The sequence below is a fragment of the Ictidomys tridecemlineatus genome, chromosome 4, assembly GCF_052094955.1.
Source record: "Ictidomys tridecemlineatus isolate mIctTri1 chromosome 4, mIctTri1.hap1, whole genome shotgun sequence".
NCBI classification, from domain to species: Eukaryota; Metazoa; Chordata; class Mammalia; order Rodentia; family Sciuridae; genus Ictidomys; species Ictidomys tridecemlineatus.
This window is the reverse complement of record NC_135480.1, coordinates 173557949-173585902: the sequence shown is the minus strand read 5'-3', so window position 1 is coordinate 173585902 and position 27954 is coordinate 173557949. Positions and strand designations below refer to the sequence as shown.

The 27954-nt window shown below is 46.2% G+C and overlaps 3 protein-coding genes across 8 annotated transcripts; 2 read left to right on the top strand and 1 right to left on the bottom strand.

The window, feature by feature from the left end:
* Positions 1-10015: 10015 nt before the first annotated feature.
* On the bottom strand, positions 10016-27495 carry Il11ra (interleukin 11 receptor subunit alpha). Of its 5 annotated transcripts, none has more exons than XM_005326227.5 (13): positions 27427-27494; positions 24362-24461; positions 24084-24144; positions 22778-22947; positions 22538-22652; positions 22353-22385; positions 22100-22266; positions 21302-21465; positions 19068-19209; positions 18579-18698; positions 18366-18462; positions 18032-18114; positions 16940-17364 (listed from the first exon to the last, which is right to left on the bottom strand). In XM_005326227.5, exons 2-13 carry the CDS (start codon positions 24459-24461, stop codon positions 17348-17350), a joined length of 1269 nt encoding a protein of 422 aa, XP_005326284.2. In that variant the 5' UTR covers positions 27427-27494; the 3' UTR covers positions 16940-17347. The 5 variants fall into 5 exon arrangements, 4 of the variants coding, with proteins under 4 accessions (XP_040141897.1, XP_005326284.2, XP_040141895.1 ...); XM_040285961.2 differs by lacking the exon at positions 27427-27494 and adding an exon at positions 25526-25601; XR_013438163.1 differs by lacking the exon at positions 18366-18462 and having other exon boundaries at positions 27427-27495.
* On the top strand, positions 12321-13317 carry LOC101971023 (uncharacterized). 2 transcript variants are annotated; one of them, XM_021726942.3, is made up of 4 exons: positions 12321-12384; positions 12679-12746; positions 12969-13028; positions 13155-13317. In XM_021726942.3, the coding sequence occupies exons 2-4, from the start codon at positions 12700-12702 to the stop codon at positions 13309-13311; spliced, it is 264 nt and encodes an 87-aa protein (XP_021582617.2). In that variant the 5' UTR covers positions 12321-12384; positions 12679-12699; the 3' UTR covers positions 13312-13317. The 2 variants fall into 2 exon arrangements, with proteins under 2 accessions (XP_021582617.2, XP_021582619.1); XM_021726944.3 differs by having other exon boundaries at positions 12333-12416.
* On the top strand, positions 13439-16937 carry Ccl27 (C-C motif chemokine ligand 27). Its single transcript, XM_005326342.5, has 3 exons — positions 13439-16310; positions 16451-16583; positions 16758-16937. Exons 1-3 carry the CDS (start codon positions 16241-16243, stop codon positions 16864-16866), a joined length of 312 nt encoding a protein of 103 aa, XP_005326399.2. The 5' UTR covers positions 13439-16240; the 3' UTR covers positions 16867-16937.
* Positions 27496-27954: the final 459 nt, after the last annotated feature.

The window sequence follows — 27954 nt, the reverse complement described above, 5'->3', positions numbered from 1 at the left end:
AAAGGGTTAAGTTAGAGGGAAGTGAAGAAAAAAAGAAAGAAATATTTCTACAGTTTACCCTATAACTGTCCAACATCAATATACACCCTTCTTCTCAAACCCTAGACTTAAAAAATTAAGAGTATCACCTAACATACTCATCTTTGCTTATAAAACCAAAAAACCTCACCTCTCCCCAAAGAGAAACTCAGAGCCTTAGTAATTACCACCCACATCTCTTAATCAGCTCAGGCCACCATAACAAAATACTGGGTGGAAAGACTGGGTGGATCAAACAATAGAAATTTATCATAGTTCTAGAGACAGGAAGTCCAAGATCAAGGTGCCAGCATGGTCAGTTTCTGGTAGGAGTTCTCTTCCTGGCTTGCAGCCAGCCAGCCACCTTCTCACTATGCAACCGAAAGAGATCTTCCTTTTCTTATAGGATCACACTCCTATTGGATAACAGCCCCAGCGTTATGACCTCCTTTAATCACAATTACCTCTATCTCTAGATGTAGTCACATTGAGGCTTTAATGTATAAATTTGGGGTAGACACAATTTAGTTCAACTCTAATTCCAAGATCACAGAGTGACATTCATACCTCTTTTAGTTTTGTTGTAATTTTCTATCTCTATTCTGCAACACATGATGACCACCAACCACATACCTGATTGGTAAAGATAGGCTAGATTATGCTGTGATAACAAGTGACACCCAAATGTGAGTAGCTTAACACAACAAAATTATATTTCCTAAGCCTGCTATGGATCCAGGCAGTCTCTAACACAGCTGTATTCCATGTGGTGGCTCATCATTCCAAGCTGCTTTGATCTTTTGGCATGTTCCTTTTCTTCAACACATGCTTCCATGATTATCCCAGTCAGGGAGGATAGCAAGGGGAACACTTGCTTAAATGTTTTTGTCCATAAGTGACAAATGCCATTTCTGCTCACATTTCTTTAGCCGAAGTTAATCAGCCATGCCCAACTTCATGGGGGTAAACTCCCAGGAGAAGTAAATTAGTATCCCGATGGGGGTAGTAATACCACCACACAACCTATGGATCAAACATGAGTGAAAGAAAAGAGAAGTCAGTTAAAGCACACACACATAAAAAAACCCCACATTTCACAACAAGGAAGAAAATACGGATAAAATTTTTCAGTGCTTAGCACTGAAATGTGTCCTGAGACTTAACTGGCATTTGCTAATTAAGCAAATGTGTTGATTTTCTATTGCTGCCTAATAAACCACAAATAATTCAAATTTGTTCCCCCTCCTTCTCTATGGGTCAGGAGTCTGAGTGTAGGCTTCCTAGTTCCTCTGATCAGGGTCTCGCCAGGCTCAATTCAAGATGTCAGCAGGGCTGTAATCTCATTTGAGGCTCAGCTTTCTTTCAAACCCATTGGTTGTTGACCTCTGTGGATGTAGGACTTGAGGTCCTTGGTTCCTAGAACTTTCTTCTGGTCCTGTTCACTCAGCCCTCTCCACACATGGCAGTTTGCTTCTTCAAGGCCAATACAAGAGCATCTGCTACCGCTTCCTCTTGCTTCTTTTTAAAAAAGGGATGGGGATGTAGCTCAGTGGTAAAGCACCCTGGGTTCAATCCCCCATACGATTAAAAAAAAAAAATCACCCTGAATGGAGTATTAATGCTATTGTGACCCACTCTAAATTAGCTCCAGATAATTGTGCAAAACCATATACATACTAGAAGGACACACCCAATTAGCTGCTTGTTGCTTGATGACTTTGTTCTGTCCTTGTGTTTTTCTATTTCCTGTAATGAATGTTAACTTTTTTTTTCATTTGGATTTTTTTTTTATTGGTTGTTCACAACATTACAAAGCTCTTGACATATCATATTTCATACATTAGATTGACGTGGGTTATGAACTCCCAATTTTACCCCAAATGCAGATTGCAGAATCATGTCGGTTACACATCCACAATTTTACATAATGCCCTATTAGTAATTGTTGTATTCTGCTGCCTTTCCTATCCCTACTAACCCCCTCCCCTTCCCTCACATCTTCTCTCTCTACCCCATCTACTGTAATTCATTTCTCTCCTTGTTTATTTTCCCATTCCCCTCACAACCTCTTATATGTAATTTTGTATAGCAATGAGGATCTCCCTTCATTTCCATGCAATTTCCCTTTTCTCTCCCTTTCCCTCCCATCTCATGTCTCTGTTTAATGTTAAAAAATAAAAGTTATTTTAAAAATCTGAAAATATACCAGGCAAGGTGGCTGGCTAGGAAGGCCGAAATAGGAGGATCGCAAGTTCAAAGCCAGCCTCAGCAACAGTGAGGCACTAAGCAACTTTGTGAGACCCTGTCTCTAAATAAAAACACAAAATAGGACTGGGAATGTGGCTCAGTGGTTGAGTGCCCCTGAATTCAATCCCCAGTACCCCCTCAAAAAAAACCCTGAAAATATACATATAAACTTGGTTCAAAAATTGACTTGTGGCTCAGTGGTAGAGTGCTAGCCTAGCATGCTTGAGGCACTGGGTTCGATCCTCAGTACCACATAAAAATAAAATATTGTATCCTCCTAAAACTAAAAACTAAATATTTTTTACAAATTGACTTGAATTGGTAGTCATAGGGAACTCTCCCTGAGACCACCTATGGACTGAGGGAAACATGACTATGACCCAGGAGCAGTCATGCTGGAAATAGGAGCAACCTGCTCACAGGCTCCAATAGCAGCAATTGGCCCCAGACTTTTCAAACACTGCTGAGTCAAAGAGCCAAGATGGTGGGGCTGCTGTCACCATCAAAACAGATTTCCCATGGTCCCTGCTCCTTTGCATCACCAGCTCCAATTCACGGTCATGAGAAGATATATCCAGATTGGCTGTACCTCCCCAAATAAAATGAAGTCTGAGAAAATGAGTAACTGTTCTATTTGGCTTCTGTGTGGGAAAGGGGTACAAATGCTAGACAGTCAGAAATAATAATATTGGGCTACAACATAGAAATAAGATAGTTTCAGGGTGGGGCTGGGGCTCAGTGGTAGAGCTCTTGCCTAGCACATATTTGGTACTAGGTTCGATCCTCAGTATCACATAAATAAATAAAAATAAAAGGTATTGTGCCCATCTACAACTAAAAAATAAATTAAAAATAACTAAGACAATTTCAAACTGTGTGTATGCAAAATACAATAAAAAGGGTTGGGCTGGGGCTGGGGCTCAGCGGTGGAATGCTTGCCTAGCATGTGCGGGGACCTGGGTTTGATCCTCAGCACCACATAAAAATAAATAAATAAAGGTATTATGTCCAACTACAACTAAAAAATAAATATAAAAAAATAAAAAGGGTTAAGAAAGATATAAGCAGAGGAAATGGCACTGACACCCATACAACAGAATGCTTAGGAAATGTCTCTTTGAGGAGATGGTACATAAGCTAATGCCTAAAGGAGATGACCTCAGGCATTCAAGAAGAAAAGGCCAGTGTGATTAGAGCACAGTGGACAAGGAGGGGGAGGTATAAGGTGAGATAGGACAGGCAGGCCTGAGTCACATGATTCAAGTTTTTGCAGCCACAGGAAGGAGTGAAGATTTTGTTCTAAGTGCTATGAAAACTTTGAGTCAAGGAGCATTTACAGTTAAAAAGACCCTCTGGGCAGTCTGGAAAATGGATTGTAGAGAAAAAGGAAGGGAAGTCAGGGTCACTCTTCCAATGTCTAGAGGGAGAGAGTTGACACCAGCCAAGCCCAGGTGGTGGCAGTTGGAAGAGAAAGGAGTAAGGATTCTAGACATACTTATAAAATAGAACAACCAACTGAGCTGATAGATTATATTTGAGTCATAAGGGAAAAACCAAGGATGGCACCAGGCTTCAGACCTGAGCAACTGGAGAAATGGTGGTGACATTCTTAAAGATAGGCAGCTGGGGAAGGAGACAAGCTGGGAGGGAGGTGTTGGAAATCAAGGGTTTGAATTTGGAATTAGGTGTCTGAGAGATCCAAGAGGAAATCCCAAATAGGCATTTGGCTCTGCAGCATGGAACCCAGAAGTAGATCTGTACATCATCTCTGGCTCCTCCATCTGCTTCTCCAACTGCTCCCCTCACTCTAGTTGGTTATCAACTCATGGGCTTCCTCCTATTTAATGTCTCTGGTGTCAGTGTGGCTTCCTCATTGGCTCCTTTCTGCAACGAGATATCAGTGCCACTGTTATAGCCCAGCCCTGACTTCAACCTCTCTCCTCAGAGCAATTGCAGCACTGAACCCCCTTCTTACATAAAAACTCAATAGGCTGGGGACTTACCTTCTCAGCCTCCTGGTATCTAGGGGTTAAATTAATGTGTATATGCCTTTTCAGGACTGAGAACTGGAGTTGGACTGGCCATCCCCAAGGCCCTGTTCTCAGAAATCTTTTTAAAAGTAGAGCTGATCTCAAATAACCACCTCCCATTTATTCCACACACACACACATATAGCCTCTCTCACTACTTGCCCTTCTCCCACTCACCCATATTGGGATTAACCACAAACCCCTACATCCCTCTTCTGGGATGTAGGGGTTTGTGGTTAATGCCTGTTTTTTGTTCTCCCTAGAATGTCTACCCATCCTCAAGGTTCTGCAGAGCTCCCTCCATCATGGAACTCCCTGCCTCCCTCTGCCCCAGACCCACCACCAGAACTCTCTATCTCCAGCCACATAGATTACCTTCTGCTTTTTGTTCAGGGGCCCTAGATTCCCGAGCTTCTCCAAGCAAACTCAGCCCAGGCCTAGGCAACCTGGAGCTCCTAATAATCCCCAAATTACAGGGGATTAAGGAGAAAAGTAATCATCTGGGAGGGCTGAGGCACATCTGTAATCCCAGTGATTTGGGAGGTTGAGTCAGGAGGATTGCAAGTTCAAGACCAGCCTCAGCAACTTAGTGAGGCCTTGTTTCAAATAATAATAATAATTTAAAAAAAAAAAGGGCTGGGGAGATAGCTCAATGGTAAGGTACTACTGGGTTAAATCCTCAGTGGGGGGCGGTGGGGGAGGGGTCGGGCGGAGGCGAGGGAGAGAAGTATTCAAGAAATCCTGGCAGTGGCATTGGCTCAAGCTCCAGAGGATAGGAGGTAGGGAAGGGAGGGTGTGCTATTGCTCAAGACTCCCTCCCCCCATCCTAATGTCCCATCATCTCACCTCCGGAAGTTCTGTGCAATGTTCCACCCACACTTAGACTGCAGGGCAAGCTCTGCCCCTCTGGCTAGGTTGAGACCCCCTGAACATGGACAGAAGATTTGGAGAAGGATGAAAAGTGAAACAGACCCCTTCCTAAGATCAGGGACTTTCAAAAGCTGAGTCATTTTGTTTCTTGCTCACTTCCAGCTCCTTTCTGGAACAAGATATCTCAGCCTGTTCCAGAGCCCAGGGCCCCCCTTCCACAGACTAGTAGCTACATACCCATGTGGGCCATACCTAGACACCCTCTGCAGGCCCCACAAGTCTGAGGTCCCATGCCTGGAGAACCACATCCTATTTTCCCCAGGCAGAGGATGCCCCCTGCAGGTCCTGATGTAGTTGAGCTCCACAAAGGGATGAACTGAAAACAGCCAGAAAACAGTTACCCAAATTACACAAGTGCCAACACCCTCAGCCACATGTCCCACACACATACCTAGGCACACAATCAATTACAGTCAATCACTCCCCTACATCAAGAACACACCACAGACATTTAAGCATATAATCACAATACAGATCTGAGGCACAGACACATATATGATTACACACACAGTCATGAACACAAGGACAAACCTCTTCTCCTCAAGAGGTATCTTTGGAAGAAATAGGTTGAGAAGCCATTTAGGAATCAAGGTATATACTGAGTGGTAAACTTGATAAAACAGGGTGGCTAAATTGCTTCTAGGTCTAATGAGGCCCACTGACTGGAGAACCCTTTCTTTTGTTTTGTTTTAAGAGAGAGAATTTTTAATATTTATTTTTTAGTTTTCGGCGGACACAACATCTTTGTTTGTATGTGGCGGAGGATAGAACCCGGGCCACACGCATTCCAGGCGAGCGCGCTACCTCTTGAGCCACATCCCCAGCCCAATTTTTGTTAGGCAGTAGAGTGGTTTTAAGTTTAGAATAGTGCACGTAAGAGTTGGAGTAGGGCTATTTTTAAAGTTTCCAGGAGCTTAATCTATATAACTTACATGAAATCTTATTCTTAGAAATTGGATTCTTGAATTTAACAAGTCTGACTGAGCTCTGTCCTCACTGCATTCCAAAAACCTTAAAAAGAGGTCTCCTGCCGGGCACAGTGGCACACATCTATGGTCCCAGTGGCTCAGGAGGCTGAGACAAGAGGACTGTGGGTTCAAAGTCAGCCTGAGCAATGGCGAGGTGCTAAGCAACTCAGTGAAACCCTCTCTCTAAATAAAATACAAAACAGAGCTGGGGATGTGGCTCAGTAATTGAATGGCCCTGAGTTCAATCCCTGGTACAAAAAAAAAAAAAAAAAAAAAGGTCTCCTCCTACTGGTAATACATGGAAGGTGGTGAGTAAAGAGGAGAAATGCCCCTAACATTTCCTGAGTGTCCATTGTGCATCAGGTACATGTACTACCTCACAAGGTACATTTTACAGATGAGGAAACTGACGCTTGTTTTTCTTATGTGTCCAAAGCCACAGAGCCAGATTCAAACACATGAGTATAAAAATCCTGCCTTGGGGCTGGGGATGTGGCTCAAGCGGTAGCGCGCTCGCCTAGCATGCGTGCGGCCCGGGTTCGATCCTCAGCAGCACCACATACCAACAAAGATGTTGTGTCCGCCGAGAACTAAGAAAAAATAAATAAATGTTAAAATTCTCTCTCTCTCTCTCACTCTCTGTGCTCCCCTCTCCCTCTCTCTCACTCTCTCTTTAAAAAAAAAAATAAAATAAAATAAAATAAATAAATAAATACACACACACACACATATTTCCTTTAAAAAAAAAAAATAAAAATCCTGCCTTTTCTATTACATTAGTAATGACAAATGCAAGGTTTTTATGTGTTCCCATTCCCTAGTCATATTCCCAATTAAAAAAACAAACGTATGTCCCTCCCATTGATCCAGACCAGGAATTGGCAAACTATAGCCATGGGTCAAATCCAGCCTTCTACCTCTTTTTGTAAATAGTTTCCCTGGAACACATTCATGCCTATTCATTCACACATTACTTATGGCTGCTGTTGAGCTACAATAGTAAACCTATGCAATTACCACAGAGACCTTATTGCCAATAAAACCTTAAACATTTACTTTCTGGATCTTTACAGAAAAAGTTTGTCAATCCCTGATCAAGACCCAGTTTCAGATTAGGAGCTGGCTAGTGAGAAAAGAATTCTTTTTTTTTTTTTTTTTTTTTTTTTTTTTTAGAGAGAGTGGGAGAGGAGAGAGAGAGATAGAGAGAATTTTTAATATTTTTTTTTTTTCAGTTCTCGGCGGACACAACATCTTTGTTGGTATGTGGTGCTGAGGATCGAACTCGGGCCGCACGCATGCCAAGCGAGCATGCTACCGCTTGAGCCACGTCCCCAGCCCGAGAAAAGAATTCTTGACTTCAGAGTCTTAGCACTGAAAGATGGTCAGGTCCATAAATAGATGGAATGGATGGATGAAACAATGGATAGATGGATAGATGGATATAAGTAATATAGCACAGAACTACTCCAAAATACTAATGCAATACTCTGCCACTTGTAAACCTTGGGAAATTAAATCTTTCTGGGCCTCTGGTTCCTCATTTGTAAAATAAAAATAATAATGTAATAAATAGTATTGAGGGCTCTTTCAATTGCAAAAGTTTAGGCAAAAAGTTAAGCTTGTCATGTCACATAACCAGAACTGTTAAAGATATTAAATCTCCAGCTCTGGTTGGATCCAGGAGTTCAAATGTTATCTCCATATATTACCTTACCTATTCTCTGTCATAGATGGATCCTTTTCTAATAGCAAGAAATGTAGCTCTTGTCTAAATTTTTATAATGATTTAGATAAAGCAAAGGCCCTCTGTCTTCTACTTTCCAAATTTAAAGTCTTATGAAAAGCTCTGGTTAACTGTATACTTAAAATACATAATTGGTTCTTCAGTCTATCACAGTGTCCAGGGAACGGGGTACTCAGACCAGAGCACTGTGGTTGGTAGCCCTACCAAGTCCACATGAAATGGGAGAGGAGTTCCTTAAAGGAATACAAGGAGTAGAAAAGTGGTCTGGGATTGGGGGTGTAGCTCTGCAGTAGATTCTCTAAGTGGACCTGGACTGACCTAGTTCTCCCTGTTTTCTCAATTGTAATTCTCAAGGATAACTGTAGAATGTGCTGGGAATGCAATGTCTTGACATAAGAGGGAGTTGAAACAGTCTGGGCTGTGTTCTGGTGTCCTTCAGAAACAGGATGTCCTTCAGCACTATAGGCTAGCTATAAACTCCAAGGTGGGTATAAACTCCAGGGTCAGCTGATTTTCAGGTCTCTCAGCTGCAGCAAAAGTGGAGAACATGGGCTGGGGATATAGTTCAGTTGGTAGAGAGCTTGCCTTGCATGCACAAGGCCCTGGGTTCAATCCCCAGCACCACAAAAAAAAAAAAAAAAAAAAAGGAAAAGTGGAGAATATGCAGCTCTCCTGAGCCTTAGAGGCCTGGCTCACAACAAACCTAGTTTTCGTGTAACTTGTCACATATGAGTGTGTTGTCTCACAGGACTGAGATACGTTGGTTAACAACTGATGTATCTGCTTCACAGGTCTCCCTGATCTCTACTTTCCTCTCCTCAGAAATCCCTTTCAGCAGGGTGGGGGCTTAGCTCAGTGGCATAGCACTTGCTTAGTATGTGTAAGACCCTGGGTTCAATTCTACCCACTAAAGGAAAAAAAAGTCTCTTATCAATTCCCAAGGTAGGGAGAGGTGATAGGAAGGGTTGTTTGCAGCCAAATTTCCCTCTAGATATTCCTCTCATGGAGCATAGAAAAATGGGTCAATAGGAAAGAGGGACACTGCTGGCTAAGCCAGGGGAGGAATCCTAGAGGTAGAGAAGAGAGCTAGATTTGCTTCCAAAGAGCCTTCCTTTAACTTTGTTTCTCCAAGGGTGGAGTGGATCTCAGATGATGAATGTGTAGCCACTGTGATAGGCTTATGCAGAGCTGGAGAATCTGAGTGGGGGTCTTCTCCAGCCTTACCCTGCTCCTATGATTGTGGGAGATGGCCTATGTCCTATCTTTCCCACTTCTACTACCTCCTATATTTTAGGACTAAATCTCTACTCCTGAACCAAACCCTGACTTCCAGCCTTGAAACGTAGTTCAATACCTCCAAGAGGGCAACTGCACAAAACTTCTAAGGACAACAATGAAACCTCACACACACGGTGTCCAAACTGCTGATTGCTGAGATTGTTAGACCTGAAAGTAGAGTGAGAAATGGGTGCAGGGAGGCTACTGAGAAGAGTTATAAAAAGGAAAAAAGGCTGAGCACAGTGCAAATGCCTGTAATCCCAGCTACTCAGAAGGCTGAGATAGGAGGATCACAAATTCAAGGCCAGTCCCTGCAACTTAGTCTCAAAATTTAAAATAAGAAAGGGATGGTATGTAGCTCAGCATGCAAGGCCTTGGATTCAATTCGTAATATCTGAAAAAAAAGAAAACCTTCTGCAAAGAAACCGTAGGGGAGCATATCCAGCAAGGCGTTTCACTATTAACTCATGTTGCATTTGATTCTGACATTAACCATCCATGAGACCCCACAGGTTTAGGGGGAAGGTCTCTAACAAGACTGTGGGCATGGTGGCGCACACCTGTAATCCCAGCAACTCAGGAGGCTGAGGTAGGAGGATCTTGGGAGGCTGAGGCAGGTGGGTCACAAGTTTGAGGCCAGCCTCAGCAAATTAGGGAGACCCTAAGCAACTTAGTGAGAACTTGTCTCAAAATAAAACTTAAAAAGGGCTGAGGGTGTAACTCAATGATAAAGCACTCCTGGGTTCAATCCCCAGTATCCAAAAAAAAAAAAGGAAACTCACTCAGAAAATTCAAGAAAGTGCTATTTACAATTGTTTATAAAGAGTGTAAGTGAGTAATGTCCAAATGAAGAGACACATAGAATAAAGTCTGGGAGAATGCCAAATGCAGGGCTTTCGTGCTTTCACTGGGGACATAAGATATGTATTGCCCTCCTGACACATCAATATGTTTGTCAACCAAGAAGTTCTGTGAGCTTTGGTGTCCAATTTTTATTGAGATACCATTACATAGCCTTGGTTGAATTTTTGGCCACATACCAAAATCAATCTCCAGCCTCTCTCTCCTTTCCAAAGTCTGGCTGACTTAAAAGTGCCAACCCTCTAACCACAATTGGTCTTTATGGTGACAAGCTCCCATCCTGAGTCATCTCATCTTTCAGCATAAAGTTACCTAAAGGGCTCACAAATACCAAAGACACTCAATTACATATACTCCTAAACTTCCACTGGGATTATGACCCTAAAAACCTATCATAAGTTGAAAATATCCTAAGTCTAAGCATCATAGTTTATCAATACAGTACACTGAGAGCATCAGTTATGTATCTTCATGATCATATGACTGGGAGCTGGGACTCACTGACATTGCCCACTATCTCAAGGAGTATTGTACCACATATCACTGGGATAGGAAAAAAATCAATCTTCAAAATTTGAAATATTGAATGCATGCAGCTTTTGCACCATTATAAAGTCAAAAATTCCTAAGTCAAATCATCATGAGTCAGGGACCATTTGTACTTGAGAAATTCCAGAGTTTTAATCTCCTCAAAAACCAGTGATAAATACCAGTCTTTGCCCCTCACAAAAAAGCTTTCTAGGAAGCTGGGTCCCAGGGCTCCATTCTCTCTGACCTCTGACTCCAGGTTCACCATAATGAGGGTCCATTAGCTTTGGGCACCCCAGATCAGCCTGGGGTGTGCCACATTATCCAGAAACTGAAGAAGTAGTCCTTTGCCAAGACAAAACCCTCAACCCTGCTTCCAGCTTCCAAAGCCCTATTGAAGATTGGACCCAACCCAGGACTTTGCCTCTCCTTCCTTCCCAAGAGCAAGCCCCATGTTAAACAATGACAACACCAGAGGAAGCCCTTGCCTAAGTGAAGGGAATCTCCTTGGCCTGGAGAACCAAGGACCAGAAGAAAAGACCAGGCTGCTCTGCACCAGACCTGACTCAACCAGAGCAGAAGTACCAATGTATGAACAAGAGTATGAGTGTGGCAAGATCACAGCCTCTTCATGTCCAAACTGCAGTGCTTCCAATAAAGCCACCTGGCATTCACTGTTGAACCTATCTGTTGTTTGTATGTAGTGCAGGCTCGGGAAGATGGATATGAGAGAGAATAAAGGTGTCAAATGAGTGAAAGGGTAGTGTATCCATTCCTTCCATTTCAGCTGAGGAAACTTTCCTCTTGCTCATTTTGGGTCATTCTCTCCTATACAACCAGTCCAGCCATAAGACTCTTTTTTTGCTCCTCCAAGACAAACTGTAGGTGAGTAGTGGGCCTTGGCTGGCATGTCAGAGATCTGAAGCTATTTCCAAACTGCTACAATGGGTTAATGCCCTTCTTGACTCTGGTGCAGCATCCTCTATCTTCCCTAGCCAGCCTGTTCCATTTATTGTAATGATCTAATTGTCTTCTTTTGACTGTTCCAGCTCTACCCCAGATGATGGCTCTTCGAAGGTGCAGACTGCCTGTATTCTTTCACACTATATCTTCATGTTCAGCACAGTGCCTGCATGAAGTAAACACTCAGTACATAGCTGTTGATTGAATGTCTATAAAAATAAAAAGAAAAGCACAGGAAGATCAGTTTCAGCTCAAAAGAGGAAGGGGTACATCTATCTGGCCATTAAGTGACTTGGCCAAGACCACTCAGATATGTTTCCACAGCCTAGCCTGCTCTAGACTGGGTTCTATAGGGAACCCATTCCTTCTCAGGCTAGGATCACCCAAGGAAGGGGAACAGGGTAGGCAAGAAAGGCAACTGGCATGGCAGAAGTCAGGGAGGGGTAGTGGGGACTGGGAAAACTGTTGGACAGATTCTCAAAGCTATTTCATTACTGCCAGATGCTAAAGCCTCAGCCTCCCGGACTGTAACTCCAAAATCTGACGACATCCCTGTAAAAGGATTCTAAGCCCCGCATTTAAAAAAAAAAAAATCCTCAATTCCTCCCTTTAATGACAGATCCTAACTCCACCTCAGAACGTAACATATTGATTCCGCCTTTTCTGAAATTCTGGCTCCGCCCCTTCCGGGTGATAGGCAAGCCCCACCCCTAGTGTGGAAAAGCGTCCCTGTGACGTAATGGTAACGGTCCGTTTCCGGGGTGGAGCTAGGGAGGGCGGGAGTTTAGGCTGCGCCGACCCCTCAGCCCCCCTCCAGGTGACCCTAGCCCTTGGAAACCCTCACCCAAGGTCCCCAAATCTCCCAGCCCCATAATCGCCAAACCCCTTGCCTTGACCCTCTACTTGTCCCAGACCCCCGAGTTAATTGTCCTCTTAAAGCCTTAGCTTCTGGTGTCTCCCAAATCTTTAATCCCACCCTGTCCCGATGTGGCAATTGTCTTCCGGGGCACCTACTTCAGATTACCTGCGATTTAATCAGACTCATCCCAAGAATGACGGAGAAGGGGACCTGGGGCTAGGGAATATTTGATCCAATCATGCCTCTCCCCAGGAGACGTTCGGAACCCAGGACATGTCGGGATTGAGGAGATACGAGGTGGCGCTGGAGGCGGAGGAGGAGTGAGTGGAGGCGGGGTTCTGCGGAGGAGGAATCAGGCGGCTCCGGGTGGGGGAGGGTGCGCGTTCTCGGAGGAGGAGGGGGGGCGGGGCCGTAAGGGGCGTAGGCCACAAATGGAACCGCCTTTGTGGGGGCGGAGCCTCCCTCGAGATCGAGGCGTCCGGGGGCGGAGTCTGAGGGGTCAGCCCCGCCCCGCCCGGCCCGGTTCTGCCTTCTTTCTACAGGATCTACTGGGGCTGTTTCTACTTTTTCCCCTGGCTGCGAATGTGGCGCAGGGAGCGGAGGTGAGGGGCTGCGATCCCGAGGGTCTGCCAGGGGCATGGACGAGACTCAGTCTCGGAGGACGGATGGGGGAGTGGGAATCTGGGCGCCGCCGCCGCACCTCATGCCAGTATCGGGTTGCCCTACAGCTCTGCGCACCCCCGAGAGCAGAAGCTGGAGCCTCTGCGGGGCCTGATGAGCTGTCTGTCGAGCGGCCTGGGCCCTGCTCCCCATCGCTCAGGTCGTGGCCTCCTCTGCCGCACCCCTGCCACCGCTGCCCAGACAGCCGGTGCATTAAAAATTTAAAGCGAAGCCCACCATACTGCCTTCCTGACTCTGCCGCCGCTGCCACCATTCGATGCCATCATTCGGACTGGAAGCCCCTCTCCACACCTATTTACATACCGACAGGATCTTCCTCCCTGGTGGGGTGCTTTTCCATATCAACCCCCCCCCATGCCTAAGGGGCCCCTATCAAGTCAGGCTTCCTGTTACTATCAAAAGTGACTGCTTTCCTGTGCCCCCACCACCAAAAAAGAAAAAGAAAAAAAAAAAAACTCCCTTCACTGTCAGTAGTCTTATATGGAGAGAAGTAAATAATCCTGGCCTGATCTCCCTGTCCACCTCATCCCCATGCTGATATGTTCCCACAGCCCCATCTCTTAGTCACCACCTTCCCCCTAGCCAGAATTTTGCTAGGTATCTGAAGAATCTTCCCTTCCTGGGAATGAATCTAAAACACTTTAAGCCAGGGTTGTAGGAAGTAGGCTGACAGAGGAGGGGTAGATTCCTAAGAAGCTGTCTCTTCACAAAAGCTGCCTCTTCACAAAAGACTGATGTGGGTTGGAGGCCTTTCCTACAGTTAGTACCCCAACCTGGCTTCTCCAGGCTAATCCCAATTTTAGATATTCTCAGCATTAACCCACCTAGCTGTTATTGATACTTCCCTAGTAAAGTCCAAGGGCCACTGCTCCCTGCCATCCCATTTTATTGTGTTGCTCAAATCAACCTGGGCTCCACTAACTCCCAACGTGGTGAGACTACTCCCAAAGCAGAGGACTTCTTTGTTAGCCTGCTTTTAGTTAGGGACTAACCTCAACATTAGAAAGGACACCAGGGTATTAAGTTACAAAGATAGCCCAGTTTCTAGCTGGGACCAATGACTTTCAGCCTGAGCTGCCCCTTCGGACAGCAGACTTGGCCTGATCTTTGGAAAAGCCAAAGGGGAGAGATGGGTGTACACCTAGAATTTGTTTTCTGCCTTCCAAAGTTCTCTGGAATTGACAAGTCCAGGAAAGATCACAAAGTGTATGACAGGCAACCAACTGATGAAGAAGGTTTATGACAAGATGATGGGGATCTTGGGGAAGTTCCTCGGAAGTTCTTCAGTGGCTACACCCAAGCTTTGGGGCACAAGTCCAGACTGGGAGTGAGAGGGATCCTAAGATCTCTGGTACCAAAGATTCAAGATGAGTCACCTCTAGGTTATCTCTTTGAAGAAAGCAACAAAGCTCTTAAGCTATTTCTTAACAATGTCTACATCAGAGATCCCTTCAAATGTGGAATGCTGTGTCAAGTCCTGGGCCTATACCTCACCAAGATACTGTCAGAAGACCTGAAGAGCCCTGAAACAAACTCCAGGGAGGGGCCTTCACACCTCAGCCTGGACAGAAGGAGAGGTCAGGTTTTCAGCCTGAAGGGGAACTAGTCCCTACTCTGGGAGCTGACATCTTTCCTGTTGAAGCAGTCCTATAACAGAAACAGTGCTCAGAGAAGGTGTGACTCTATCCCAAAAACCTATCCCTTAGAGGATGACTGTCCCCAAATCAGAAGACTAGAAAACACCCTGAAACATCCAGATAATGACTGGGTTAATGGGTTATGACTCAGTTTATGATTCAAATACAGTGCAAGACTTGAGGGTGGAAATCCCAAGTGAGTGGGACATTTTGCAAGGACCTGGGCCACTAACCCAACAGCCTGTCCCCATCCCTGCCCTACCCTAGGTAGTTGCCAGCATTCTGGAAAGCACTAGATGAGGAAGGGTAGGAGTGTTGCTTTGAGGGGAGGGAGGAGAGGAGGAAGGCCTAGGTGTGGGATTGGGAAAGAAGGATAGGAAGGAAATACAATAGGGGCTACAGTGATAGGATGGGAGGCAGAAGGTGTAGGGGTTGGAAAAGTTGTATTACTGAGCCAGGCGGCAAGCGGGTAATGTTTCTCTAGGCCCACAGTGGAAAGAGGCTGGAATTCAAATAGAACTAAAGAGATGTAATTTTGTTTTCGAGTCTGATGTCTCCCAGTAAGCCAGGGGCTGAGTCTGGAAGTCCAGACCCCTACTGACAAGCTGATATTCCTGCAACAGAACTAGGCAAAACCAGGAAGGTAAGATTTCTTGGGCCTTTCACTGTTTTGACATCGGCACCAGAGTTTTTATCTCCCCTCCTCATCCTTACTTTTCCTCCTTGTCTCATCTTCCTGGGGAAAGCAGCCCCTATTCAGCATCCCCAGAGTACTCTCAAAACTATCAAAAGGGCCTTCTCCCAGCTTCTCTGAAAGTGTCTGGTCCCAGCCAAGATCCCTCCCTCAGCCCAAAGGGCCTTCTTTAGGGACCCATGCCCATCAACTTCTGATAAGACAGACATGCCAGAACAGGAAGTGGGGAGGCAGAGATGAAGGCAAGTTAGTGCTGGCCTGCTCTCTGCTCCCACCCCACCCACAACACCCCTGTCCAAATGTGTGTGTGCTAGTATGATTGTGAGTGTGATTGGATGATTATGGAAACACAACTATATGGGAGTGGGAATTTGAGTTTAATTGGGGCTGTATGATTTTGTCTATGACTGTCCAATCATGAGTGTGACTTTGTGAGCTTATTTGAGTGACCAAGGTGTGACTGTGAATGAGGCCATGGATATATGAGTATGAATGTCTCACATTACATGCTACTGTGGACCCTTAGCTGTCGTTAGTCACTGTATGTCAGTCCCCACATCATGCACTATCCCTCTGCCCTACTTCTCTGACCAAGGCTTAGGAGCCCATGGGAAATGGCATTACTAGAAGACGAAGGAGTCTATGTCTACAGGCCAAAATTTAAAGCTCAGGAGTGTCACAAGATAAGCACTGCATCTTCACCTGTCTCTGACTCACCTGGTGCCCCAGGTAAAATACACTCAGATAAAAGGTAGGACAGGAGGAGGAGAGAGAGGAAAGTGTCTCGGCTAGGCTAAACAGCATGAAGTGGCTCTCACCCACCAGCAGCCTCCTGCTGCTATTGTTGCTCCTAAGCCCAGACCCTGGAGCAGGTAAGTACCTTGGGATAGAAGTCTGGGAATCTAGGTGAAGGGACTGAAGGGAAGGGGCCCAGGAAGTCCATCCTTCAGCTATGTAATGAAGCAGTTCTGGGTCTGGATCCTTCTAAACACACGGACCCATTGTCCCATAGCATTGCTACTGCCACCCAGCACTACCTGCTGTACTCAGCTCTACAGACAGCCACTCTCCAAAAAGCTACTGAGGAAGGTCATTCGGGTGGAACTGCAGGAGGCTGATGGGGACTGTCATCTCCAGGCTTTTGTGTGAGTTCTGACCCCACCCTTGATAGCCCTGATTCTAACCTCAATCCCAACTTTATCCCCCACTGCTAAATCTGATACCAACTTGGTTTTTCACATCTGACTCTTATCCCTAAGCCCTGGACCCTAACCTCATCCCCAAGCTATGGACATAACTTTGGATCTTTTCCTTCCCAGGCTTCACCTGGCTCGACGCAGTGTCTGCATCCATCCCCAGAACCGCAGCCTGGCTCGGTGGTTTGAGCGCCAAGGGAAAAAGTTCCCAGGGAAAAGGCTCCCTGCCTGAATCTGATGCTACAAGGGAAAATGGGCTGGAGTCCCCAACAGCTAAAATAATAAAGCAAGATTAGACAATGATCTGAGTGTGATATAGAACAACCTCCTCATTCTCTTTATTTTGCATCTTCATAGCCCCTGCAAGGGGCAAGGCCAAGAGTCAAGGACCCACACACGTTCTTCAGGCACATACATACATATATACATACATACATGCAGAGAACACATTCTCCCTACTTCACATACACATGGACACAAACAGGGACATTCCTCAGGTGGACCTCCAGTTCTGGGATGAAGTCAGAGGTTCTGACACCTTTCAGCTGGCACATTTGGAATAAACTATTTCAAAGAAATGGGATCCAGATAGAACTTCCAGCTGATAGCACTGTCCAAAGGGATCTACAGTCCTGCTTGGTTCTATCTGTCCCTTCATCCAAACCAGCAAGACAGACTTATAGGTGAAATCAGCTGAAGTTCTTCTGGGTCCTCTACAGGTTTGGAGCACCTAAAAGAGCAGGAGGCAAATCAGGAGAGCTAGCAGAACTGGGTCTTAGTCTAGACATCTGAGAATGAGCAGAGCCCAGTTCTGAGCTCAGCACTCAGAAGGAATATGGAAGCCCAATTTAGAGAGTCCCAATACCCAAAAATGAGAAAATAGCTTTAGGCCCAAGCACATCAAGAATGAGTGAGGGTAGGGCTGGGGATGTGGTTCAAGTGGTAACGTGCTCGCCTGGCATGTGCGGGGCGCTGGGTTGGATCCTCACCACCACATAAAAATAAAATAAAGATGTTGTGTCCACTGAAAACTAAAAAATAAATATTAAAAAATTCTATCTTTAAAAAAAAAAAAAATGAGTGAGGAGACCAAGCACTGATCTAAGACATCCCAAGAAAAAGGATGGCTACCCAGCTTTGATCATTAGACTCAAGTATTAACCCTGAAAATGAGAAGGGGAGAACATCTAGAATCCTCTGTACCCTGAGAGGGAGCAGACCCACTTCTGAGCCAACAGACTTGAATGAAAAGGCCAACCCCAGCCTAGAAGAATGAGGAGATCCAACTCAGATTTATGGCACCCTTAAAATTACCAGCTCATCTGGCTCTTAAACCAAACACTCTCAAAATGTGAGCATACATCATCAAGTCCAAACCATTTGGAGGTCCTACTCACCTGGAAGCTTGTCCACCGGAATCATTGGGGCCAAGAACTCAGGCTTTTGGGGTCCATCCTTCCCACCCCGTCTCAGCCTCAACCTGGGCACAAAAAGGCAGCTGTCTCCCTGACATGGTGGGGCATCTCAGTCTCCTCCAAAAGGGTTTGTTAGTAAAGGGTCAGGAGAGGAATCAGTGAGAATCATGAAGTGGGGTGTGGGAGGTCAGAGTGGGGAGAGGTAGTTCCAAAAACAGATTAAATGGTAAGGCATGAAGGTTGGGGATGAATGTGGTCTCTGAGGATCAGAACATCTGTGGAGATTTAGACTGAGGAATCAATGACAGTCACTTACCACAGCCCCAGTGCTAGGGCCCCAGCTGCCAGTCCCAGGAAAGAAAAGATTCCTAAAGACACTAGCATAGCCACCTGCTCCAGGGGGTCCCTGTGATCTGAGGGGAGGACCATATACCACTATGAGAGTGAACCCAACCAAGCTCAGGTGGGGTATGTCCTTTTCTCAGGACTTTTTGTCCTCTACAACCTTTGTCCATCTACCCAAACTCACCAAGCGGCCGCGGGTCTGGCTGTAGAGAGGGCCTTGGAAGAGCAGGGCTGTCCACATGAGCTATTGTCTCCACCTGCACTTGTGGCTGGCTCTCATCAGGTACTTCTTTTGGCAGGGGCCCTTGAGGGAAAGCGAGACCTGAGAAATGTCCACAAATGTGCACAGACAGTGGGGGCAGGAGCCAGGCCTTGGGTTGCACTTAGGGGTACCACTTGGGTCACACTTAGGAAACAGATCCTGAGAGAACATGGCCAGCTTTGGGGGACTTGGTTTGTAAAAGTAGAGCCTGCAACTACAGAGATGGAGACCAGAGGCAGGGTTTAAACTAAGGCAGAGTTGCAGGCCACAGGGCCTGAGAAATGGGATAAAAATCTCAATCAGTGCCTACATGAGTGAGGAGTATGTCACTGGGCTGCCTTCAGTGAACCAATACAGCTAACAAATGCTTGGAGTGGGTCCTCTGCCCTTTTCTTTGACTTTGTCCCTCACCAGTACTGGGAGTCCCCCAGACCTCAGGGCTCCAGGCACTCCAGGTACCGGCATCCAAAAAATCCCGGGCACTGACTCGGACCGCATGAGGCAGCCCAGCCACAGCATCAGTGATCACCTCTTCCAAGCCAGCTGGCTCCACCTGGGGAGAAAATGATTTCTCAGTGCATTATCCAGGTCATAAGCACAGAGCTTACCTAGTCACAGTCTGAAAAGAGCTCCCCTTCCTCCCAGTCCTGTCCTATCAGCCTCAGAGGGGGCCCAGGCCTCATGTAGGGTAGCTGATGAGGAAGAGTCTACCCCTGGTGTTTGGAAGACAGTAGTGTGTCGTGATTACCTAGATAGGCTGTGGCATCATTCTGTCTGGGTTCAAATCTTTGCTAAACCTCTTACTGGGTGAATTTTGGGCCTCTCTGCCTCAGTTTCTTCATTTGTGAAATGAGGATGAATATACCTAAGTATGATGATGTATGTAAAACATGTAGCACAGTGATCAGTTGGCAGACAGCATTAAAAATGGGTTATGATCCTCCACTGACACAGACTGAAGCAAGACGATTTTGAGTTCAAAGGCAGCCTCAGCAACCCTGTCTCTAAGTAAAATAACAAAAGAGGGCTAGAGGTTTGGCTCAGTGGCTAAGTACCACTGAGTTCTAACCCTAGCACCAATAAATAACAAACAAATAAATAAATAAATTTACAATACATAAAGATTATTAACATTTAAAGAGATGAAAATACTTATTACAATAATCTGATTACTACTACTTATATAGATGTACTGAATTATCACAATGTACCCCATAAAATGAATATATAAAATATATATTAAAGAGTTTTCAGTAACTTCATAAACAGTTGTGTAAAAGTTTTCTAAAATAAATAGAATTTCATCTGTCATGATTCTAAAGATGTCAACATATAATTTGTATACTTTCAGAAAATTTAAAAGCATTTTAGTGGATTGGGTTCAAATCTTTTTCTTTTTCTTTTCTTTTCTTTTCGTTTCTTTCTTTTTTCCTTTTTTTAACCACAAATTACACCCAGTGGTGATTAATCATTGAGCCATACTCCCAACCATTTATTTATTTATTTGTTTGTTTGTTTATTGAAACAGGGTCCCAGTAAGTTGCTTAGGCTCTTGATAGGTTGTTAGAGAATGGGCTCAAACTTTTGATTCTCCTGCCTCAATCTCCCAAGTAGCTGAAATTACAGGTGTGTTCCACATTGCAATTTATTCAAAGAAGGAGGAAGAGTTCTTGCTATTGATTCAATTAAACATCAGTCTATGCTGCTCACTGTTTCAAGGGTATGTTGCCTTATGTAGCAACAGTTTCTTCATTTTCTGGTTGATATGTTTCATAAGAGATCAAAATGTAAAATTCAAATGGTAGAGAAATATATGAAAAATGTCTGACCTTAATAATTCATGCCATAAAAATTATGGATTTTTAGTATTATTTTAATAAGAAAAAGAAAAAATATTAAAGTTGCATTTCTAAATAGATGTCTGTCACTGAATATATCAAAAGATGTACTGTGGGAAATGTTGAAATATTATATATATCTTATATTCTACTGCTTCATAATATTGTTCCTTTTGTGTGATAATTTTGGATTTAAAATTATGACCTAATAAACAACTAAAAATTGAAAAAAAAAAAGGTTATGATCCAATCCTGCTGCTCCCTAGACCTGACATCAATCTCTGATATCTTCAGAGGTGGGAATTCACTACTATTCTCAGATTTGTATGAGTGTTTGTATGAGGATATGCCTCTGGGTACAAGGTATTTCTCTTCCAAGAAAAGTTCTTTTTAAAAAACCACTGCTGGGCAGAATACAACAGACACTAGTATCACAACATGTAAATCAATGGAAGTGTAACTGATGTGATTCTGCAATCTGTATATGGGGTAAAAATGGGAGTTCATAACCCACTTGAATCAAAGTGTGAAATATGATATATCAAGAACTATGTAATGTTTTGAACAACCAACAATAAAAAAAAAAAAAAACACTGCTATCTTCCCATAGATAGGTTTACATCATAATTATAGCCCTGCGGGGCAGAGGCTCTGTCATCCCAACTTCAACCCTAGCATCCAACACAACACCTGGCCTATAGGGAGAACTTTGTACAGGGAGGCATCAGGTCTTCAGGGACATTCTAGCACCTGGAAGGTATGCAGAACGCACAGTATCACAAAACCAGAGGCAGATTCAAGCCTCACCGTGGACCAGGCTGGATGCTGTGCAGGACGGTACTGCAACCGGAACTTGAGCAGGAAGTGGGGCTGGCGGGGCCAGGAGGTGGGGTATGTCCAGCTGGCACGCAGACGTCGCGGGTAACCAGGTACTGACTCCACTCGCAACCCCTGGGGTGGGTCAGGGCGCACTGAGGGTGATAATACACAAAGTCAGGATAGGCAACGGGTACCCATCCCTCTCATACCACTTCCTGAGATGTGTGATTAACAGCACCCTAGCCAGGTGCTTTCAAGAGGGGAGGATGGAATCTTAAACTTGATTATCCATGAGGCTCAGGCAGGCCCTGTCTATCATCCTTATTAAAATAAATAAATAAATAAGCTGAGATCAGTAGGTAGGGTTTTGAAATGTTTGTTGAGTGAATAAAAAAGAAATTCTTCTTTCTATCCAAGGAAAATGAATTCTTATCAGAGTTTTAGTGCCCACCTTCCACAGACAGATCAAAAGGAGAGGCCAGCAGGGGCTTTCCTTGGGCAAGAAAGACATTAGATTCAGCTGTTTCAGCATAAGGCCTAGATGTAGGTGGTCAGCTCTGAGGCTAGGTAGGAAAGACCTATGAGTAATAAATAGCAGCAGCCTTTAGAGTGTGTGCAGAAGTAATCAAGCCTTCTGGGCTCTGATCCTTTTGACTTCTTGGTCTCTAAGGGGCCATCTGTATGTGGAAGGAGTCTATATGGGAATTATTTGGGAGCTGAGGGTGGAGGAACTTAGTCTGGGGTCTCCCTGGTGGGGATCTGAGAAGTGTAGAGGCAGGTACTCACAGATATTCTGCAAGCTCACATCCAGCAAGCGTGTGCTGGCACCCAGTGGGTTCACCTCAGTCACATTAATTCGGTACTGGCTCCAAAACTCTGCCCCATGGACCACACATCGAGCAGCTCCTAAGGGATCCTGTGGGCATGGCCAGGGCCCTGTAGATGGACTCACCCTAGTAGGGAGAATATAATCTTGAGCTTTGGAAATGCCCATTGTGGGATGCATGCTGGAGCCCCAAGCCTCTCCCCCATGTCCTACCTCTGGCCATCTGTTCCTGGCACTGTCTTCTTCCTGGTAGGGAGGGGACCACTTGAGGTCAGGAAGGAAAAGAGGGTCTTCTGCCCTCTCTGAGGCTTTCCTCAAACCTCCCTCTCTGCTTTCCATCCCCACACTGTGCTGGCACACCCAAGTGCATATACACATACGACTGACCATGCACACACCTGTAGGAGGTGAGGTAGCGGGTGGGTAAACCGCTGACCTGGCTGGGACTCCAAGTGCAGGAGAAATTTTCATAGTCAGCTGCTTGGCAGGAGACCACAGGACGGGCTGGGGGGTCTAGAGACAGAAGGCACATCTGGAGACTAAGCAGTCCCCTACTCCTCCCTATCCTAGAGGGCTTGCTCAGGTCCTGATTCCCTTAGAAACTCCACATCTTAGCACTTCCACCCTCCCTAACTCACAGCCCAGCTTCAGGATCACTGTGCCTGCAAGTGCACCATCCAGGGTCTGGCAGATATAGGTGCCCTCATCAGTGCTGTCTGCCTGCGCCAGGACCAGTTGGTGCCCCAGGCCAGAATCGGGTCCCTGGAACAGCTTGGAGTCTCCGTCCCGAAACCAGGACACTGGGGTCCTAAAGGTGAAATGAGGTGATGACAAAGATTTAAAGTGTAGGTTAGACCATGCCACTGACTTACCAAGCCCCTTGTGACACAGCCCTTGCCTTCTTTTCCTTTGCCAGCTTTTACCTCCCTCCCTTCCACTCACTGCACTCCAGCCACTTTGCTCTTCTTTATGTTCCTTAGAAGTATTGAGCTCATACCCATCTCACATCCTTTGCACCAGCTGTTCCCTCTGCCAGGAATGCTTCTACCCTAAATTGTGCAAGGCTGCCTCCTTCCTAGAGGCAGAAATCAGCTTCAATGTCACCTTCTCTGAGAGACCTTCCCTGATTACCAATAAAAAAACACTCAGTTATCCTCTTCTAAATGATGCTCTTTGGATTTTCTGTCCTGCAAGTGTTGCTACCTAGGAAGACTCCTGTTTGATTATAGTCTGTCTTCCCCACTAGGATGTAAACTCTATGAGGGCAAGCTCCTTGCCTGGCTCATACAATGCTGTGTCACAGAGCCTAAAATAGACTAGACACTTAGCAGGTTTGCTCAATATATGTTGGTTGCATTTCCTTTTGAATAACAGAGGGTGAGGACAGAGAGGTAAGGATTACAGTCAGAGGGGGCAAGGATGGGAGGGAACAGGAGGACTGAGCAGGGTTAAGAAAGGGTCATAAGGGCTGGGGATGTGGCTCAAGAGGTAGCGCGCTCGCCTGGCATGCGTGTGGCCTGGGTTCGATCCTCAGCACCACATACAAACAAAGATGTTGTGACCGCTGATAACTAAAAAATAAATATTAAAAAAAAAATTCTCTCTCTCTCTCTCCCCTTCTCCCTCTCTCACTCTCTCTTTAAAAAAAAGAAAAAAAGAAAAAGAAAAAAGAAAAAAAGAAAGGGTCATAAACCAGGTGTGGTGCTGCATGCCTACCATCCCAGCCACTCTGGAGACTGAGACAGGAGGATGGAAAGTTCAAGGTCAGCCTCAGCAACTTAGATTTTTGTCTCAAAATAAAATTTTTAAATGGCATGAAAGTGTAGCTAAGTGGTAAAGTGCTTGCCTACTATGCACAGGACCTTGGTTCAATCCCCAGCACCACCAAAAAAAAAAGTGTCAGATCAACAGGCGGGGTGGGGCAGAAGTGGGGAGGACACTTACCCAGCACTCACTCCAGGGCAACACAGCATCACGGATCTGCCAGGCTGCCCATACTGGACCCCTGTGGAGGGCATTTCGGAGGTGAGACTTTTCCTCACTTTGTGAGAATGAGAGGGTAAGGAGCTTTGGGTCAAAGCATTTGTAATGATCTGACAGAGATCAGAGGTCAAAGTAGAGACATGACCCTGATTATTACAAGTTAGGAATGGGAAGGGGCCACAGTGAGAGTAGCAAGTCCCAAGTCAGAGCTGGGGGTCACAGAACAGCATTCTTCTCACCTGGGGGTCCCCAGGCCTGGGGGCAGAGGGAGGAAGCAGACACCAGGGCTGTAGCCACAGCCACCAGGACCTTGCTCAGCCCTGAGCAGCTGCTGCTCATCTGCGGAGAGAGAGACAGTGTCAGGAGTACCCCATCCCTAAGATAGGAAGCTAAAACCTCATTCTTCCTCTCCACTTCAAAATTGGGGCTTCCTAGGAGAAAAACTGAACACGAAGTAGAGTGAGCTTATCAGAAATTATTGAGAGGTCTGACCTGCGCTCCCCTTTCTCACCATATAGCTGTATGCACACACACACACACACACACACACACACACACACACACTCACACCCTCCATCTCAGTACTGGGCTTAGGGCCCAGAACAAAAGCCGGAGGCAACAGACAGTGCCAGCATCCACCCCCCAACACTGCCCTTGGTGCCCACCCCTGGCACCAAGGGCTGGCCCTGGCTCAGCCACTCCCATTAACCCCTCCAATCCAGCTGTTGGAAATTCTGGCATTCACTTCCACCTGTCCATAGCTAATCACTGCCTATAACTAACCTGGAGCAAACCTATCACCCTGGGGTGGGGGGCTAAGATGGTGGGTTTAACACCTTGTAAGCCTGGGCCTGGCTTCTTGCTCTGGCTACTTGGGCCATTCAGCTGGGCCTGGCTTGAAATCGTGTTGGTCTTGAGCCTGTGAAGCCGGATGGGCCTAGGGTGCAGGCTAGGGCTGCAGTTAAGCGGATCCAGATGCCCTGGCTGCTGCCAGAGGCTGGGGGCGGGCGAGGAGCCAGCAGATGGAGATGGAGACAGGGTGGCGGAGAGGGGAGGGAGTTGGGAGCCTGCAGGGACAGGGCCCGGCAGCAGGGTAGGGGGTTCAACACCAAGAGATCACTCAGTGATGAGGACCAGCCGGTGATGGGGGCTCAACAAGGAATACTAGGAAATCAAGAAGTCTAAGAAGGAGTGTACAGAGAGAGTAGCCAGTGCTAGAAGACCGGGTTCTAGGTTGGCAGATGAACAGGAGGAGAAAACCATGAGGAAAAGGCAGATAAGGAGAAAGCCCTGGGCAAGAGTGCCAGAGAGGAATAACAAGGACCCCTTCAGAATAGAATGGGCTCACTCCTGCCTGCCCCTCCACCCCCCAGCCACATTTACCCTGCTTAGCCCTGCCTTACCTTGCTGATCCCAGTAACTGACTGTCCATGGCCTCCAGGGCGTCCTTCTACCAGCTACAGCACAAGCTTCTGCTCCACTCAGTTCTGGGACCCCAGAACCATCCCCTCCCTCTTTCCCTGCCCCGCCCCCCTTTGGGCCCAAGCTTAACCACCCCTAGCCAGGCCCCCTCCTTCCTCCTCCTTCCTCCCTCCTCTTCCCTCCTCCCCTCCCAACCGAGGCCCTGGGAAGGGAAGAGGCCTCCCCCCAGACTGGAAAGGAAGCCACAGATGCAGCCAGGACCAGCAAGGAGAGGAGAATTGCTTATGCTTATGTCCCTGTCAGTGAGAAAATCCCTGTGTTTTCACCCAGTCACACATAGTTACATTCATGCATGGAATCACTGGGTATAGTTAACAAAAAGACAATCCTTTGAACACACATGGACACAATCAAACAAAAAAACAGACACAAGCTCATGCTCTCACTCTTTTTCATTCCACAGCAAATGTTTCCTTAGGGAATAGATGGCTGTGTTTCCAGAGAAGAAAGGCCCCAGGCTGAGGGATATAAGGGAAAGGCCAAAGAGTTCAGTTCCCCCTCCCCTGGAGGTCCCAGCCATTTCTCACCTTTCCCTTCAACTTTTGGGCCTCAGCATCAGGAAATGCCTTTGGTCCCTTGGTGCCAGATATACAAGACCCACACTTAACCTCAAACTCACAAATAGTTATTCAGTCACACTGATATACTCAGACATCCTCACTCAGACTCAGACATATTTACACATATCTATACACCCACATATACATACATATACTGTGCCCCTGTGCAACTCTTCATAGTTTAAGCCATCTCTCCCTGGAGCTTTTACCAATGGTATCAGCATCTCATCACTATTACAGTCCCCAGGTGATCGAAAGGACAGGATGAACAGATGAGTCAGGCATAGAAACACTAAGAAACAGCACATAACAACAGAACTAGAAAAGCAGATTCAAGACACCTGAGGAACAAAACTGCAGAGATAATTATTTCCAGAAAGATAGTCACAGGGTGAGAAAAAGAAATACAAGGAAACAGAAAATAAGGTGCAATAGACCAGTGATGAAAACTCTTTTCTTTTGGTTGAGAGGTAAGCAGTTGGGGATTGAACCCAGGGCTTCACTTATGCTAGACCACATGTTCTACCACTGAGTTACACCCCCAGACCCCCAGATAATTGAGCAAAGGAAGCAGAGGAACCCATGTATGCTGGGAATGGGTCTGTCTAAGGTGCAGGATAAGTTGAACATCAATTCTATGGAAATGCAATGTGGCTACACATAGTCACAAGTCTCACTCTTGCTCCTCTAGTCACACATTGGCACACACAAACAGCCACCCACTCTCACACTGGCAGTTTTTTTTATTTTTTTAATTTTTTTTGTAGTTGTAGATGGACAGCTTGCCTTTATTTGTTTATTTTTATGTGGTGCTAAGGATCGAACTCAGTGCCTCACACATGCTAGGCAAGTGCTCTGCCACTGAGCTACAGCCCCAGCCCTGGCAGTTTTAAACTCCACAGGGACCTTCCCAAAATGCATTCCCTGATGTGGTCACAGACCCTCTTACACACAAACACACAGCCCATCTCACCCCAAACTGCACATTGACAGATATAGACATAATCCCACCCTTGCACGACCACATGCAGTCTCAGCTATATGCACGCTGACACACGCAGTCACATTAGCTGACAGTTGCACCAAGTGTCAATTAGTTGCGAAGTTTCACACACTGACATTGTCATAGACATAGCCTCAGAGTCACACAAACACACTAACAGTCCGTTGATAAGCCCCAGCACTTTAGATTACACACCACCCTGCCCCGCCCCTCCTGGCAAGACTTCATTGTCTACACCCGCCACCCCACCAGGCCTCACCTTCCGCGGCCGCCCGCCGCCAGCGCCCTCGCCCTCTGCCCCGGCCTCTACTCCCTCCCGCCCCCCCCCCCCCCGCAGTGGGGGCGGCTCCACCCAGGCACCAATGGAAGAAGAGAGGTGAAATAAGGGGGGACTCCCGGCCCATTGGAGCCTCCAACTGCCAATCACTTCCACCCCCACCTCGGCCGGACACTTCCTGTCCCGTCCCGGGGATGGAGGAGGATCCCGATGACCGAGGCTTAGAAACTGGGTTGCTGGGGTCTCGAGTTAAAGGCCTGTCCGCCCCTGGACAGCAGGTTTGAAAGTGCTCAGGCCCTTCCCATTTCTGGCTGTACACAGAGCAGGCCTCACGTTCAGGGCTTAGGAGCCACTGGGCAGGTGACTGGAGAAGCTGAAGGTGCCCCTAGTTCCAGATAAGATAGGAAGGAGGGCTGTTTAGAGGAGTGGTTTTCAAATTCTGCTGGTGTTGTGATTTTAACACTGCCACGCCCCACCCCATACAAGAATCCTGGAGGTTGAACCTACATG